Source organism: Megalobrama amblycephala, linkage group LG10 (assembly GCF_018812025.1).
Source record: "Megalobrama amblycephala isolate DHTTF-2021 linkage group LG10, ASM1881202v1, whole genome shotgun sequence".
Classification (NCBI taxonomy): domain Eukaryota; kingdom Metazoa; phylum Chordata; class Actinopteri; order Cypriniformes; family Xenocyprididae; genus Megalobrama; species Megalobrama amblycephala.
Genome location: NC_063053.1, coordinates 27,199,886 through 27,215,252, shown reverse-complemented (window position 1 = coordinate 27,215,252; position 15,367 = coordinate 27,199,886). Strand labels below are relative to the sequence as shown.

At 36.8% G+C, this 15,367-nt stretch overlaps 1 protein-coding gene across 3 annotated transcripts in view; it reads left to right on the top strand.

Annotated features, from left to right (window-relative positions):
* The window catches only part of LOC125277248 (regulator of microtubule dynamics protein 2), a 54,306-nt gene that overhangs the window by 179 nt on the left and 38,760 nt on the right, over window positions 1-15,367 (top strand). For all 3 annotated transcript variants that reach the window (XR_007186859.1, XR_007186860.1, XM_048205596.1), the window contains exons 2-3: window positions 492-582; window positions 1,919-2,346. Coding sequence is in view for 1 of the 3 variants with exons in the window: in XM_048205596.1 (XP_048061553.1) it covers window positions 1,925-2,346 (422 nt within the window). In the remaining 2 variants the exon portion in view is untranslated. The remainder of the gene's footprint in view (window positions 1-491; window positions 583-1,918; window positions 2,347-15,367) is intronic.

Below are 15,367 nucleotides of genomic sequence, written 5' to 3'. Positions count from 1 at the left end.
TTTAATGGCAGGAAGAGCTTGTTTTTGAGCTTAGTTGTAAGCTAATTTAGTTGTACATTTTCTAGTTGTCTGTTTTGGAGTGTTTTTGTTGTTGTAAAGTAGTGTATGTATATGAACAGTGCACATGCAGAGTACAAGTGTGACTGTTAATGAGTGATTTTAATGAACTTTGATTCTTTGCTTCATCTGTTTTTGGCAGTTCATTAACATTGTCCAGGTTTCTTAATGATGGTGCCTCTTTATAAAGGCAATATAATTCAAAGTAAAAAGATGTAGGCTATACAGTAGCTGCTATTTAAAGGAATAACAGCAAGACCATGTTACTACCTTGTTTCAGGTTCCCATGTAAAAACTAAATATTACATAAATTACTTTTTAAGAGTGTAATTTTAAAAATAAATAACACGATACAATGGTATCATCTATCGTTGTTATTGCAAAGGGTTGTTTGAAACATTAAGGTTCAACTAAAGCTGTACTGTATATTGCAGTATCAGGAGGACGGAACCTTCAGTATCGAGCACTGGAGCGATACGGACTGTTTTTGCAGACGCACCGCTAAGCTCAGGAGAATTTATACAGGTAAAGCTGCTATTTTTATTCGAATGTCGCTGTTTTATAATTTTGCTGATGGGGCTTGCTCTGTTCTGAGGAAGTTTTTTTTCCTCCGCTACATATGTGTTATATATATAACGTTTGACAGATCGCATACTGCCCGTAAAGACCTTGACAGCTTGACTAATATGACCACTGCTTCTGTTTAAAATGTAATATTTTTCCCCCCTTTCTTTCTGAACTATGAAACTTATGTTTAAGGTGGATTAAGAGACTGTATCAGAATAATTATGTGCTTTCATTATCACTGCTGCTTTTATTGCTGCTCTTTTTTGCTCTCATGTGAAAATAATGTGACACTTGTCTGGGAAAGAAAATCTGTGGAAAGGTTTACTTGACTCTGGTCAAGCCTAAGCTAAACGTTATTCAATGTTACATAAAAAAAAAAATAAATAAAAAAAAAAGACACTGCTCATTGACAGACTGGCAGCTTCATAAGAGTTTCATCTTGTTAATTTTGATATATTTAACCATCTTTTGATATTTTGATATTAATATTTATTATTATTATTTTATTTTTTATCTATTTATTTTTTTTTTTTTGCAATTTCATCAAACAAGATGGAATGTTTTAGAGTGAAATAAACCATCTAATTCCTCAAAATATCACAGAATACATCCATTCCCACTTACTGATATTTGTGCTGTTGTTTTCCCTCAAACGCTGTCACTTCTGGTAGGATGATGTCAACATTCCGTAGTCTTTCAAAGACTTTCAATGAATATAAGGTCTGGACTAACATGCTAGAAATATAATAATCACAGCAGTAATGATAGACATAGACATATAGTCATAGACTCCTAAAGTATTTGCCTTTTTATTTTTTTATTTTTTTGGCTGGGCAGTGTATATTCTCTCTCTCTCTCTGTATGAATATAATTATAAGTATTTTAAGTAGTTGGTTAGGTATTTATTTTTTAAATTTACCTGGCCTGTATATATATTTATTTAGTCAAAAAACTATACAAATACAGTTTTGTTCCTCTTTACATTGTTAAAAATTTATTTGACAGTGCAGGGCTATTTAATTGAACTGCAAAAAAAGTTAAATTATGGAGAAATAAAATGTTGAAATAAAATATAAACTTTCCTTTATTGATTCCTATTATTTTTAACCTAAAGTTTTGATTATTTATTCAATTATAACCATGAAAGGATCTTCTTGTGTAATCAGCTGTCCCTTAGGATCATGTGTTTGTTTGTTTTCATAAATATTAACAGAATACTTAATGTGTATTGAAGTGTTTAATCAGTGTGTGTGTGTGTGTGTTTTTTTTTTTTTTTTTCCCCTTGTTTCTGCAGTTTAGGATGGCTCAAGCTGACAGCAGGGCTCTGGCTTTGGGAGTTCTGGCAGGGGCTGCTGGGATCAGCTTTGCGATCGTCTGCTTCCGGAAAGTTGGAGCAGGTGGTGGCAGAGTCCTACCCCTGAGCAGCAATGCAGATCACACGGGAGGCAGTCTGGGTCTGCAGACGGGCCAGGCAGAAGTGCTGGATCGGCTGGGTGCTCTGATCCATTGTGTGTCTGAACTCAAAGAGGAGGTAAAAGCACTGAAGGATGCACTTCCACACCTACAGGACAATGTCAGAGATCAACTGAGGGGCCGAAGCAGGGAAGAAATTGCTGCTCGCAAGGCAAGTCCACTTCATCGAACTCCTGCCAGGAGAAAAAGAGCAGGTGTCCCAGCTAGAAGTGAAGGACAAAGCTCGGAAGAGGCAGAGAGTGAGGGAGGGTGAGTTTACTGAGATCCCAACTTTGCAGGTGTTTCAATTGTGTGTTTTTTCTTTTTCTTTTGTAGAATGGCAGGAAATGCTTCTACCTGGCAGATATTATTTAAAGGGATAGTTCACCCAAAAATGAAAATTCTGTCATTAATTACTCGCTCTCATGCAGGGTCGCTGTAACGGGGGGAGGATTAAAGGACTTTGCACACTGAGTCCGAAATTTTCGCATGCGTTTTTTCATATTCGCAATCCTAAAAATTTGTCGCACACGGAGTCCGATGCGTATTAATGAATGCGTTGCGAAAAAATTGCAAAACAAATCGCAAAACAATACAAAATGAAGTCTTCAACCAGTGAGCACGATTAATTATCTCCTCTCTTTTTAAAAAACGAAAGAGGAAATATTGGGTCCTTTCAATCCTGAGATTGCATAGAGAGAAAGGAGATTTCACCTCATCAAGGAGCTGCGGGATTATCCCGAGCGTTTCAAAGTTTACTTCAGGATGTCAGTGGCTCTGTTTGATGCTTTAGTACTGGCACAATCTGTCTTTATATTCGGTCTCTTTGTATTCTTCACGTTGTTTGTCATTCAGTGCTGCTGTTTTGTGCTGTAGAAGACGTGGATGAACTTGTCATATGGCATTCTGGATTTTAGCGTTCGCATACGGTGGCTCTGAATTGTCAAAACGTCTCTCAAAATGCGTGCCACGGATGCGAAAAACGCAGAAAATCGAACCTGATCCGAATATTTTTTTGACGGACGAAAGTTTCGGAGGCAGTGTGCAAACGCGATTGACATAACGTGAGGTCAAATTTATTTTTTAAGGTGCGAAAGTTTCGCATGCGAATTTCGGACTCAGTGTGCAATGACCTTAAGACCATTCTAAGGGCCCTGGTCAGAGAGGGGGTCCGAGGGGGGCCTGCTCCCTATCAAACACTAAAAGAGAAATTCGGCACTCCGACTCCCCGATCCCCCAGAAACCCCAGTTTGTCGCTCCAAAGCCATAAGGCTTTCATCTTCGAAACTTCAAATTAAGACATTGTTAATGAAATCTGAGAGATTTCTGACCCTCCATTGAGGGTATTCAAAATCTCTGACTTTTAAAACATTCATAAAGTGAGTGTAAAATAAATCCATATGAATTGAGTACAATTGAGTACATTCGCATGAATACATTCACTCACTGATCAATGTTTATATGAGAATTGAAGTCTAAATGAAATGTTCATCATATAAAGTGATCATGTCTCTTCAGATGATGTGGATTAAACCACTCGATTTATTTTCTTTATGATTGTTTTAGAACGTCAGAGTTTTGGGTGAATAGACTTTCAATGGAGGGACAGTCAGAAATCTCTCAGATTTCTTTAAAAATGTCTTCATTTGCATTCCAAAGATAAACAAAAGTCTTATGGGTTTGGAACAACAAGAGGGTGAGTAATTAATGACAGAATTTTTCATTTTGGGGTGAACTAACCCTTTAATTATATGTCATGATATATCACATTTGTTTCTGTAACAGCCCTAGACTCACAGTCAGATTCTGTGTTTAACAGATGCACTTTCTGTCTGTCAGTCATTTTACTCATCCATACTCCCAAATGTGGATGCAGGAAGCTGAGAGCATATTAAGTGGATCATTCAAAACATTCACGTTCATAAGCAGTTTGTCCGTTGTTAGTTTGTCTTGACAGAACACCAGTGTGCTACCATTTTGGTACTGGCTTTCTCCTCTGATTACAACCATCCTACTGCTATGATGGTATTTTTGTATGACAGGGTTTTAGAAATAGTTGACATCAGTGACTAAATTTCAGAGCAGCTAACATTTAAGTTTGAGAACTGGGCAAATGACTCTGAAATTACTATGAGCTTATGAGTTTCATGACCCTTATGATTTACTCACTGACCAGTAGAGGTGTGACGAGATCTTGTGTCACGAGATCTCGCGAGACTAAAGTGTGACGAGATTTCTCGTCGAGGCAAAAAGTAGTCTCCTGATGCTGCCATGACAGAGTGTTAGGATGATTAGGAAAGAATACGCTACGTTTACATTACGCCTCCACTGTCGTTTTGCTTTGTGTTTAAATAAAAAAAAAACATTTAATTAAGTTGGATAACGGTCGCCGCCGCTCCATATTTAAAGAGTTACGCGCGATCGTGAAAGTGAAAGTAAACACAAGCGCGCATTCAAACATGATTTCGATACCCCGCATTTTGAAAGCGGCTCCCTGATGCATGCAAATATCTCTCAATATGAAAGCTATTTTAGGCTGGGCAGTGTAGTTGTAACCATCTCTTAGCTCTATATCAAAGAAAAAGTTGGTATTATTTGCACTTTGAATATTGAGAGGGTGCGATTATGGTTGCACTTATTGTAAAGTGTTACTATAAAAACGAATAACAGTTTTCTCTTAATCTTATTAAGCACAAACAGTAAGGTTTCATTTGTTAACATTAGTTAATGCACTGTGAACTATCATCAACTAACAACGAATGACTATTTTTATTAACTAACATACCGGTAAACAAAGATTAATAAATACTGTAGCAAATTATATTGCTTATTGTTAGTTGATGATGGTTAATATGTTAATGTTAATAAATGAGACCTTATTGTAAAGTGTTACCATTTTTATTTATACTGTTTTTATTTCTATGATCAGTTTGTGGAAAGGAGTTCAGTTAGGAGGTCAAAAGTTGTAAAAGAGACTGAAATCATACAGAAGAGAAGTCAGTCAGTTGAGTTAGTGGCAAAACCTTTTACAGTACTTGAGTATTGTTGTCTTTTACTGCATATGATAATTCATACTCAGAAAGTAGAACTGAATGACATTCATTATAAGATGATTAGTTAAAACATATAAAATACACCTACAGAATATGAATTTCACCATTGAGGATTTCTTAAAAATAGTGTGTAAAAATCTTGTCTCGTCTCGTCTCGTGAACTCAATCTCGAGTCTCGTCTCGTCTCGTGAGATACCCATCTCGTCACACCCCTACTGACTAGCAAATTATTGTGTAGAAAGTATAGTTGAGAACAGACATTTTAGATGTTTGTGACTGAATGAATGACATGTGTAGCCAAGTATGGTGTCCCATACTCAGAATTTATGCGCGCACACACACAGCAGTGAGTATTGAACACACACACCAGGAGCAGTAGGCAGCCATTTTTGATGCGGTTATTGGGGGTCTGTGCCTTACTCAAGGGCACCTCAGTTGTGGGTAATGAGAGTGGAAGAGAGCGCTGTTCATTCACTTCTACACCTACATTTCCAGCAGGTTTTGAGCCTTAAACCAGCGACCTTCGGTCGGACTCTCTAACCATTAGGCCACAACTTAGTCTATTTTACACAACTTTACAATATAGCCTACAAATATAGTATAAATAATAAGATTATGAATGGAATTATTAGGTAAGATCATAATCAGAGCCAGAATTGTTACATTTCTTATAATTCCTATGCCTAGTGTCAATGTTCAGTTTAGTTCACATTTATTTGTATAGCGCTTTTCACAGTACATATCGTTTCAAAGCAGGATTACAGAAAATGCATGTCAGCATTTCAGTTCAGAGTAATCTGTTATCAGAGGAGACTGTGTCCAATTTATATAATTTCAGACATTTACATATACAAATCACACAGTTAGCTAACAATGCATTAATTTAAGCAATGTATTAATTTAAGGTAGGAAAAAATGAGCTTATTGAAGTAATGAATACATGTTAACAATGATTAGGATATATAGCAACTGGAGCTGATGTATTCTCTAGTCACCTCAGGATGGGCATCCTGAGATAAAACAGAAAAGTAAATGGAGAATAATTAGCAGAGCTGCTGTTCGTCATGTGCATTTGATCTGATATAACTGAAGTACAAGGAAATGAGATTCATTATGTGAATGCTTGGCCAAAGAGATGATTTAAATCTAGATTTAAACTGGGGGATTGAGTCTGAGCCCTGAACATTATCAGGAAGGCTATTCCAGAGATTAGGAGCCAAATGTGAAAACATTCTCCCTCCTTTAGTGGACTTAAATATCCTGGGCACTACCAAAAGTCGAGAGTTTTGTGATCTTAAAGAGCGTGATGGACTGTAGGGTGTAGAAGATTGGGTTAACTACACAGGAGCTAAACCATTTAGGTCAGTAGCAATACTTTATAATTGATACATAGCTTTATAGTTAACCAGTGTAGAGATTAGGGCTGGGGGTCTTGAATTTTGTGGGCATATAACTGCATGCATAGCTACATCACGCTGAGTAAGACGAGTAAAGAAAACGCAGTACTTATTAAAGGGGTGGTTAAGTGGTTTTTTTTCTAGGCTTGATTGTGTTCTTGGGGCACAGTTTAACATGTCTTAATGCTTTGTTTTTTTGAAAACGCTGTATTTTTCATATAGTTTACATTTATTCTACACCTCTGTTTCCATTGTCATATGAACGGCTCGTTTCACTTCCTGCTTCTATGAAGCCGCTCCCTCCAAATTACGCAATGTGCTCAGATTGGTTAGCAGGTTGGTAGCGGGACCAGTGTGTCGTGATTCGCTGAAGCGTCCGGAAACGACACGTCCCTTACCATTCTTTGCTTCAGTCAAAATGTAAATAATGGCGTTTATATTCCTGTATCAAATTGAGCCCGAATTAGACCCAGATGAAGAGGGTCAATCGCAATTGCGGCTTTTAAAGGACGTTTATGAATGGTATTTAATTTTGTATTTGTGTCAAAGTGTTTAGATATTCTGTCACTGCCGTGTTCCCGGGGGTGTGTTTTGCAGGGTTTGTGATGTCACCAACCTGTTGTAGTCCAAAACCGGTCGTGTTTGTAGGCATTTAACTTTAAAAGACAATATCTCCATTTGCATTGAACTTTCAGCGCTGTAACTTTGCAGATACTGTTTATGCTCAAGCAGCAACATTGCACACTAACTAAAGTTAAAAAAGTGAAATCGCATTTAACCACCCCTTTAAAAGAATCACACTTTATTTAAATATATGAACACAGAAAATCGCTGTTAACAGGTTAATATAACATTTCCCATTCCATGACTAGTAAAATAATCGCAATTTACTCTCTGTATAATGGCGTAATCCACAGGGTGATGGACATGGAGGTGGGTAAAAAGGTTGGTGGTGTTGCCACCCTACGCACTGACTGTAGCTAGGCAAATCCTGCAGATTGGGCTGTTTTCTTGGAAGCCGAAAAATTCCCATACTGTCGATCTTACTTATTTCGGGTGTGGACAGAGCCTCTCACTCTCCCGCTCGGATGACATGGTTCTTCTTCTTCTATAGCTGCACGCGCTGCGTCTTCTTGTTTGACAGGTGTCAGCATTAAGGTGCAATACTGCCACCTGAGAGGTCAACCAGGTACTGGCACTGGAGTATTTACATGTCATGATATATTAAGCGTCCTATTCATTTTAAATATTGTGGTTATCGCCAATACCGGTATATTGTCACACCCTAAATTAACACGATATTGATATTTCATGCTTTGAATATCACAATTATCGTCAATACCGGTATATTGCGGCACCCCTAGTAGAGATAATAAAATTGGTGTTATATGATCATATTTATTTTGACCCGGTAAGAACTCTAGCAGCTGCAGTATCCTCAGCAAAGTAGTGGAAACTATTCCCATGTTTTCTTATAATATTACCAAGTGGTAGCATATATATTGAAAATAGCACAGTGCCTAACACAGATCCTTGCAGCACTCCATAATTAATATGCGAGTATTTGAACTCAAAATAATCATTTTTATTTTGATGAAATGTCATTTTGACATTCTGTTTTTAACTAATAGCTATCAGCTAATTATTATAGGGGCAGTAAGCGATTATTTTTGAAACATTGTTGATAATTGAAATCGACTCAAACAAACACACCCCTCCCTTCATTGCTCCGGCCCCAAAATGCACAAACATGCAATGCAAGAGTTGATGTCTCTTTATCATAGCTGAAGCAAAGCAAAATAATGCTTAGTGAAAAATTAAGCGAAAATTACGAATGAACGTCAAGGAAGAACAAAAAATCAACATACAGTACACAAGAGTAAATACAAGCAAGAGTTCAATGTTAGTCGCCTGCAGCACACCAGCTCCAGACAAAAAAATGATACTCAAAACAGTCCTGTTACTATAGCTAACATTACAACAACAGCATATCTTGGTTCTGTTAAAAACAATGTTACTCGCATATGGAGCAGAAACAAAGCAGCCTTGGTGTCCATTTTCAGGCCTTCCCGCTTAGGTCTCTCCAGCGCGCTTGCTCACTCTCTCTCCACCTCCATCATGAGTGTATATGCCCCCTACTGCTGAAATTGCACATGAGAATTTAACTTTTTGGTAGAATAATAAAATCAGTGTCTTTTTCAGTCCACTAGATGGTGGTGTTGAGTTTTTTTTCTGGTGAGGTCAGTAGGGGTCACTGGCAGCATGCTGTAGGAAATTGATCAAATAAAGATGGCGGCATTAGAGAAAGAAATAAGGAAAGCCTCGTCCGCGTTTAAATTAAATGTATGGACTTCTGCTGCCTTCACGTGCAATTGGAATTATCCAAAATTCCAAAAGGAAAAATTGCACATGAACGCCCTCTGATGTTGCGTTTTCCACTGGGAAGTTCGGAAATAATTTTAATACCCAAATTCCCGAGATGGGCATGCCATAAGCTTTAAACATGGTGGAGGGGACCACTACTGCTGTGACGGGTATGATTTATTAGGTTTTTTCCCCCTCAACAGCTACATTGTCTTATCTTATCATCAATGTAATGCATATTTACATATATGAATAATTATTTGAAGCGTATTATATGTTTTATACACAGCGAAAATAGCCTGCAATTAAAAATAGCCTGACTGAAATCACAGTATCGTCAGCAAGCGGACTATCTGGATAGCATCGTGAATGCTTATATAGTTGTCAGTGCACAGGACACTATAACGTATTTGTTTTTGACATCCCTACACTGGACAAATTTAACATAAATTTTAGTTTTGGGTGTTTTAGTAGTGTGCACATAGCTGGGGCATGATTCAGGGTGAGAGATGAGAGCATTCCAAATCATGTGTCGTCTGTACAGACGAGGTGAGCTCCACTGCCTCCAGTCATTCATTTGAACGATTGTTCACTAAATTCAGCATTAAGCGCTTTACAAGTCTGTTCCAGTCTTGCTAAATTCTGCTCCTGAAGCCATTCAGAAATAATCTGTTTTGTTTATCATAGCATTAAACTTTAGTTCTTGTTATTTTTAACACATTATGTTCTTCAGCACCTAAAATGTCCAAAAAATGATTTGTTATTTTAAGCCGCTTGGTTTGTGCAATTTTGCCTCCACATACTCTAAGTGTAAAAATAAAGGAAACCCTGGAGGTGTTTAAAGAGACTTCTCTCTGATCAGTTTTCATAAGTTGTTTTTATATGTTTGTTTTGAGCGTTTCTAGACCATGACTGGCTTTTGTGTTGCTCGGTTATCATGATTTTGAGCAGTCAGGATGTGTTTTACCACCACAGTGCAGCCAGAAAATTGATTCAAGAGTGTGTGTGTGTAGTTTGGTCCTTGGGCCACTTGGGCTTCAAAGGACTGTTCATCTGTCAAAACAGTTTCCTCCTTTCTGTCTCTCTTTAAAGCACCGGCCGATCAATCTAAAAGAGTGACTGCTGAGTTATCACAGCCCTATTTTTACTGTCTCATGTAGGAACTTGTAATTCTGTCAACGTTCCTACATTGCTAGAGTGCTATCACGTCACAGCTCACCTTAGTTGTTGAAGGATCTTAATACTTGAACGTTTAAAACGATACCATTTATTATGTTTGATTGTTGTAGATTTAGAAAAAGTTATTGTTTACATAGAGGCAGACAGGTCAGATCACTCTTGCTCCTAAGGATGGAAATGAATGAATGCTCTTTAATGAACTGTTCTGCTAAATGGACTGTGACGTTGTTTATCTGTATTGCTACAAAGGAAATGTTTTTGAAGATGCAGACAGTACATAATTGTGTACATCAAAGAAGTCTCTTATGCCCACCAAGGCTGCATTTGTTTAATCAAAAATATGGTAAAATCAGTTATATTGTGAAAAATTATTGCAATTTAAAATAACTATTTGAATATTAATATTATTAATGTTATTTTAAAATGTAATTTATTCCTGTAATTGCAAAGCTGAATTTTCAGCATCATTACTCCAGTGTTCAGTGTCATTCTAATATTCTGATTTGGTGCTCAAGAAATATTTCTTCTTTTTATCGATGTTGAAAGCATTTGTGCTGCTTAATACTGTGATCCATTTTTTTTTCAAGATTCTTTGATGAATAGAAAATTCAAAAGAACAGCATTTATTTGAAATAGAAATGTTTCGTAACATTACAAATCTCTTTACTGTCACTTTTGATCAATTTAAGTCCTTGAGTCCTTGCTAAACGAAAGAATTCATTTCTTTCAAAGAAACAAAAAAAAGTCTTACTGACCATAATCTTGCACCTTTGGTGTTGGTACCATTCCAGTGGAATAAAGGATTGTTTGTGGGTTCAGACTCCAGGGGGCTGCAGCTGATGAAGTCATCCAAATATGTGCACAGCCAGTGAGTGTTGGGATGGTAACGGTGTTCCCCCTGAACAGCTCTTCTTTTGAAAGTGTTTGCCTTTGTCTTGCATTTTAAAGGCTTGAGATTGGAGTTTTATTCAGTTCAGTGGAAGTGTTCAGCATAACAACAACACAAACCTTCACTCTTTCACTGTTTGGTCTGTCTAAAGCCATTACAGATACCATAGAAACCATATTTGCCATGAAAGTGAGGTGCTATGCTTGGTTTTTGACTGTGGTTATCATGATCTCAATGATACTATGGAAGACCAATTGTATTTGTCATTACAGAGTGGAGTTCTAACTCAGTAAAAATATTTGTTCAATAAAATACATTACTCACCTGTTCAATAAAAAAAAAAAACCACCAACTTTGCATCACTTTTACAACATTTCAACATTTCTCGTCATCTCTGAAAGGCCAAGCTAATGTTGATTCTTGTTTTATTACATGCTCTTTCGGGTTCTTTTTTTGCCAGCAGACTCTCCTCTGTTATTCTTCTTCTTCTTCTCCTTCTTTTTTTTTTTTTAACGGGTGATTCCCTGGAGGTTCAAGATTTAGCAAGCTCAAACTTTCTTGATCGTTGTGACAACTTACCAAGCCCGGAGCAAATTTTCTCTATTTATGGCATGCACAGTTGAGTGTCATATGGATGCAATTTCCCACAAAATCCATCCCGCACAGTCTAAAATATAACACGCTTACCGTAGCGAGTAAGTGTGTCCCTGGTTCATTGTGATAGATCTACTGTATTGTAGACTGCGGACAGGTGTGGATCATGCTGGAATGAAACAAGAGATGAGCTTCAGTGCTGGAATGTGCTGATTATCTCATGATCAGCAACGTTCATTAACACCTCCACTGAGAGAACATGCTCAGCAGACAGAAAGGAAGACTTTAGCTGATGAATGAGAGGATCAATGAATGAAAACATACAGAAAGGGAACCCTCATGTTGCCTTTTCACAATTGAATTGAAAGCTTTGTTGGATCCACTTCAACTGCAGGTTGGACACTAAAAGTCATTCATATATTTTTGCCAGTCATCATTTGGGAGGGTTATTTTGATTTCATATTCATCAGGGCTATGGGAATGAGAAGAGGACTATTTGAGTTTTATTACTCATACTTTTTGTGCAAATCAAAAGGGTAAACATACACTATTTACTACTATTCATATATACACTATTGTTCGTCAAAGAAGTGATGATAGGATGTGGTTTTTATTGCTTTGCAAAGATAAATCAGAAACAGAAGTAATGCAAAGGTAAACCTTTGCGTTAATGATGTTGGTTAATGTTTGTCCTGATGATCTGATTTTACAGCCAGATCCTTGACAGTTGTTGATCTTTCCTAAAGACAGATGTGAGACGTGCTCTCAAACAAACATTGTGCTCTTGAACCCTAACAGTTCTGCTCTTGGTTGTCACACAAAGAGAGAGATAAAAGATTGGCATTGGAATAATCCTTGTTGAAGATTCGTTTTTTTTCCTGGGTGTGGCTACATCCTTCAATCCAGATAGAGGAAACACAACTTCATTCAGCTTCTGGCCGGGCAATATAGCAAACAAATTAACTCGACATTTTGGCGATATTCGCAATGTTTTTGCGAGTCTTAACAAGTCTTAATTTACTCTTCCAGAAAGTAAGTCCTTAAAAAGATCTTAAAGGGATAGTTCACCCAAAAATGTTTGTGTAAGACAAATATCCTTATTTAAAGCTTTATAAAGTAAAATAACGAGCTTCTAGCAGCCATACGCATTCGACTCTATGTCTAAGAAGCGTTAACTTCTGCGACGTAGTACAATGACATGTCGTACTAAGCATTACAACATAGGACACAGCGTAGTGCGTCATGCCGTTGTGTACTACGTCAAAGAATTTAACCCCTTTCAGAAATAAGTTGAATGCATATGGGTATCCGCTCCGGAAGCTCATTATTTTACTGTATAAAGTTTTAAATAAGGATATTTGTTTTACACAAATGCATCGATTCACTTCAGAAGGCCTTTATTAACCCCCCAGAGCCACGTGGTGTACGTTTTATGATTGATGGATGCACTTTTTGGACTTCAAAATCTCATCCTCCAATCACTACCATTATTGTCGCTTGGACAAGCCAGGATAGTTTTAATATAACTCTGATTGTGTTTAGCTGAAAGAAGAAAGTCATATACACCTAGGATGGCTTGAGGGTGAGTAAATTATGGGTTCATTTTCTTTTTTGGTTGAACTATCCATTTAAATCAGAGCAAAAAGTCTTAAATGATTAGTCCACTTTTAAACAAAATTTTCCTGATAATTTACTCACCCCCATGTCATCCAAGATGCTCATGTCTTTCTTTTGTCAGTCGAAAAGAAAATTAAGGTTTTAGATGAAAACATTCCAGGATTATTCTCCTTATAGTGGACTTCAATGGCCTCCAGATGGTTGAAGGTCAAAATTACAGTTTCAGTGCAGCTTCAAAGGGCTTTAAACGAAACCAGACGAGGAATAAGGGTCTTATCTAGTGAAACTATCGGTCATTTTCGAAAAAATAAAACTGTATATGCTTTATAAACACAAATTATCTCCTTGCACGTGCTTCCGCTTTCCGTATTCTCCAAAATTCTTACGCTGTATGTCCTACACTTTCCCTATTCTACTTACGGAACGAACGCGGCGCCAGTTTCGTTTTTTTTTCCGTAAGTAGAATAGGGAAGGCGTAGGACATACGCCCTGCAGTCAATAATTTTATCCCTTAAAATTCATCTTTGACAATCACAATGACGTATTTAAAGTTTTTTTTCTTGTGGAAAAAAAATTCTTTATGCCTTAAAATAGCTTGAATGTAACTCTACACCCTTGCTTCATTTAGTATATGTGAATCCAAGAATATGCAAATTAGTTCCCGCCTTGACTCAATCACAACAGCTCGGACTACATGATCCACTCAGTCAGCGTTTTCTGTCAACCGTAGAAAACGCTACACAATGGCAAGAGGAAATATTGGTTTAATTCAGCCATATATGTTTGAACTAGAAACTGATTCAGAAGAAGAGGAAGAGTGAGTTATGCAGGATTATCTACAAGTCGATGTATCAGAATGTTTTGTGTATCGCTCTCTAAAATGTCAAACAAATTGACGGCAATTGATATGATTAGCCTTTGGTTTGAATACGTTATCAAACAGCTAATAATGTGTTGCTAATATTACACAAACCATGTTCCCGTTCACCATCTCAGAGTCAGACAGGTGCCTTCTAAAAATCAGCATCCTTAGAAACGCTTCATAGAAAGTCAGTGGAGAATGCCATATAGTTCATCATAACATTGTAATATATGTCAGATACATAATTTACCCATTACTATTGCTATATGTACCTGATTTATCGTGTCCCTTCTTTAAAAGTGTTCTTTTACTGACTGTTAAAATGCCTACAGAGCAAGAAAACATTACCTGTGTTTTGAAGCCCCGCCCCACCCCGCACGTTGATGGGATTGGTTGCATGTTTGTGACGGTGGGAAACAGAGGCAGTCTCAAAGACTGTCTTTGGTACTGTCTTTTGGAGGAAATACTCAGCAATGGTGTTGACTGATGAATTTGTACTTTTTTATGAGTTTTAAAGCAGTTAAAACACCACCACATAGACATATAAACAACATTAAAAACTTTATTTTTACCACAGGGGGTCTTGAATATCTTCCTTTGTCTCGTTTTTCAATACAAATATGTAAACGTCTTTAAATCAAGATACATTTACTTGAGATGCACGTATGTTTTCTGTGAAATTGAAAAAAAAAAATTGAGCTTACACTTACAAAAAAAAAAAAGTCATATTTCCCCTTTGAATTAAGTTCATTTTTCTGAGACCATTGGCAGTTATTTGTTCAAACATTTTGATCTATTTCACAGAAAACAAGACTTCTTATCTTGAATCATTTTTCTTGATTTAAGAATCTTTAGACATTTGCACTGGACAACAAGACAACAATTCTGCGAACATCAAGAGCATCACTTTTTTTTTTTTTTTTTCTCCAGTATGATCAGTTGGTACAATAAAGGTTATGCCCATATTCCAGTGGTTGGGAGCAGAGGTATTCAAGCCTTAAGCTTTTTTTTTTTTTTTCAAATGAATTAAAAAGTAATGTAGATCAGTAGGGAGTTGTATTTCGAAACTGTTGCTAATACAACTCATTGTTTGATCCCTATATTTACATATTGACATGTTGTGTTCCTTTAACTTTATTCCTTAAATTTTCTTCCTAAAAATGTATTTAAAAATCTAGTTTAGTTTAGAATAATTAACATTTTTTTTAAAATACTAATATTGTGAAATATAACCATTTTAAAATATCTGTTTTGTATTTTAATGTATTTTAAAATGTAACTTATTCATGTGATGCAAAGCTGAATTTTCAGCATCATTACTCCAGTCCTCAGTGTT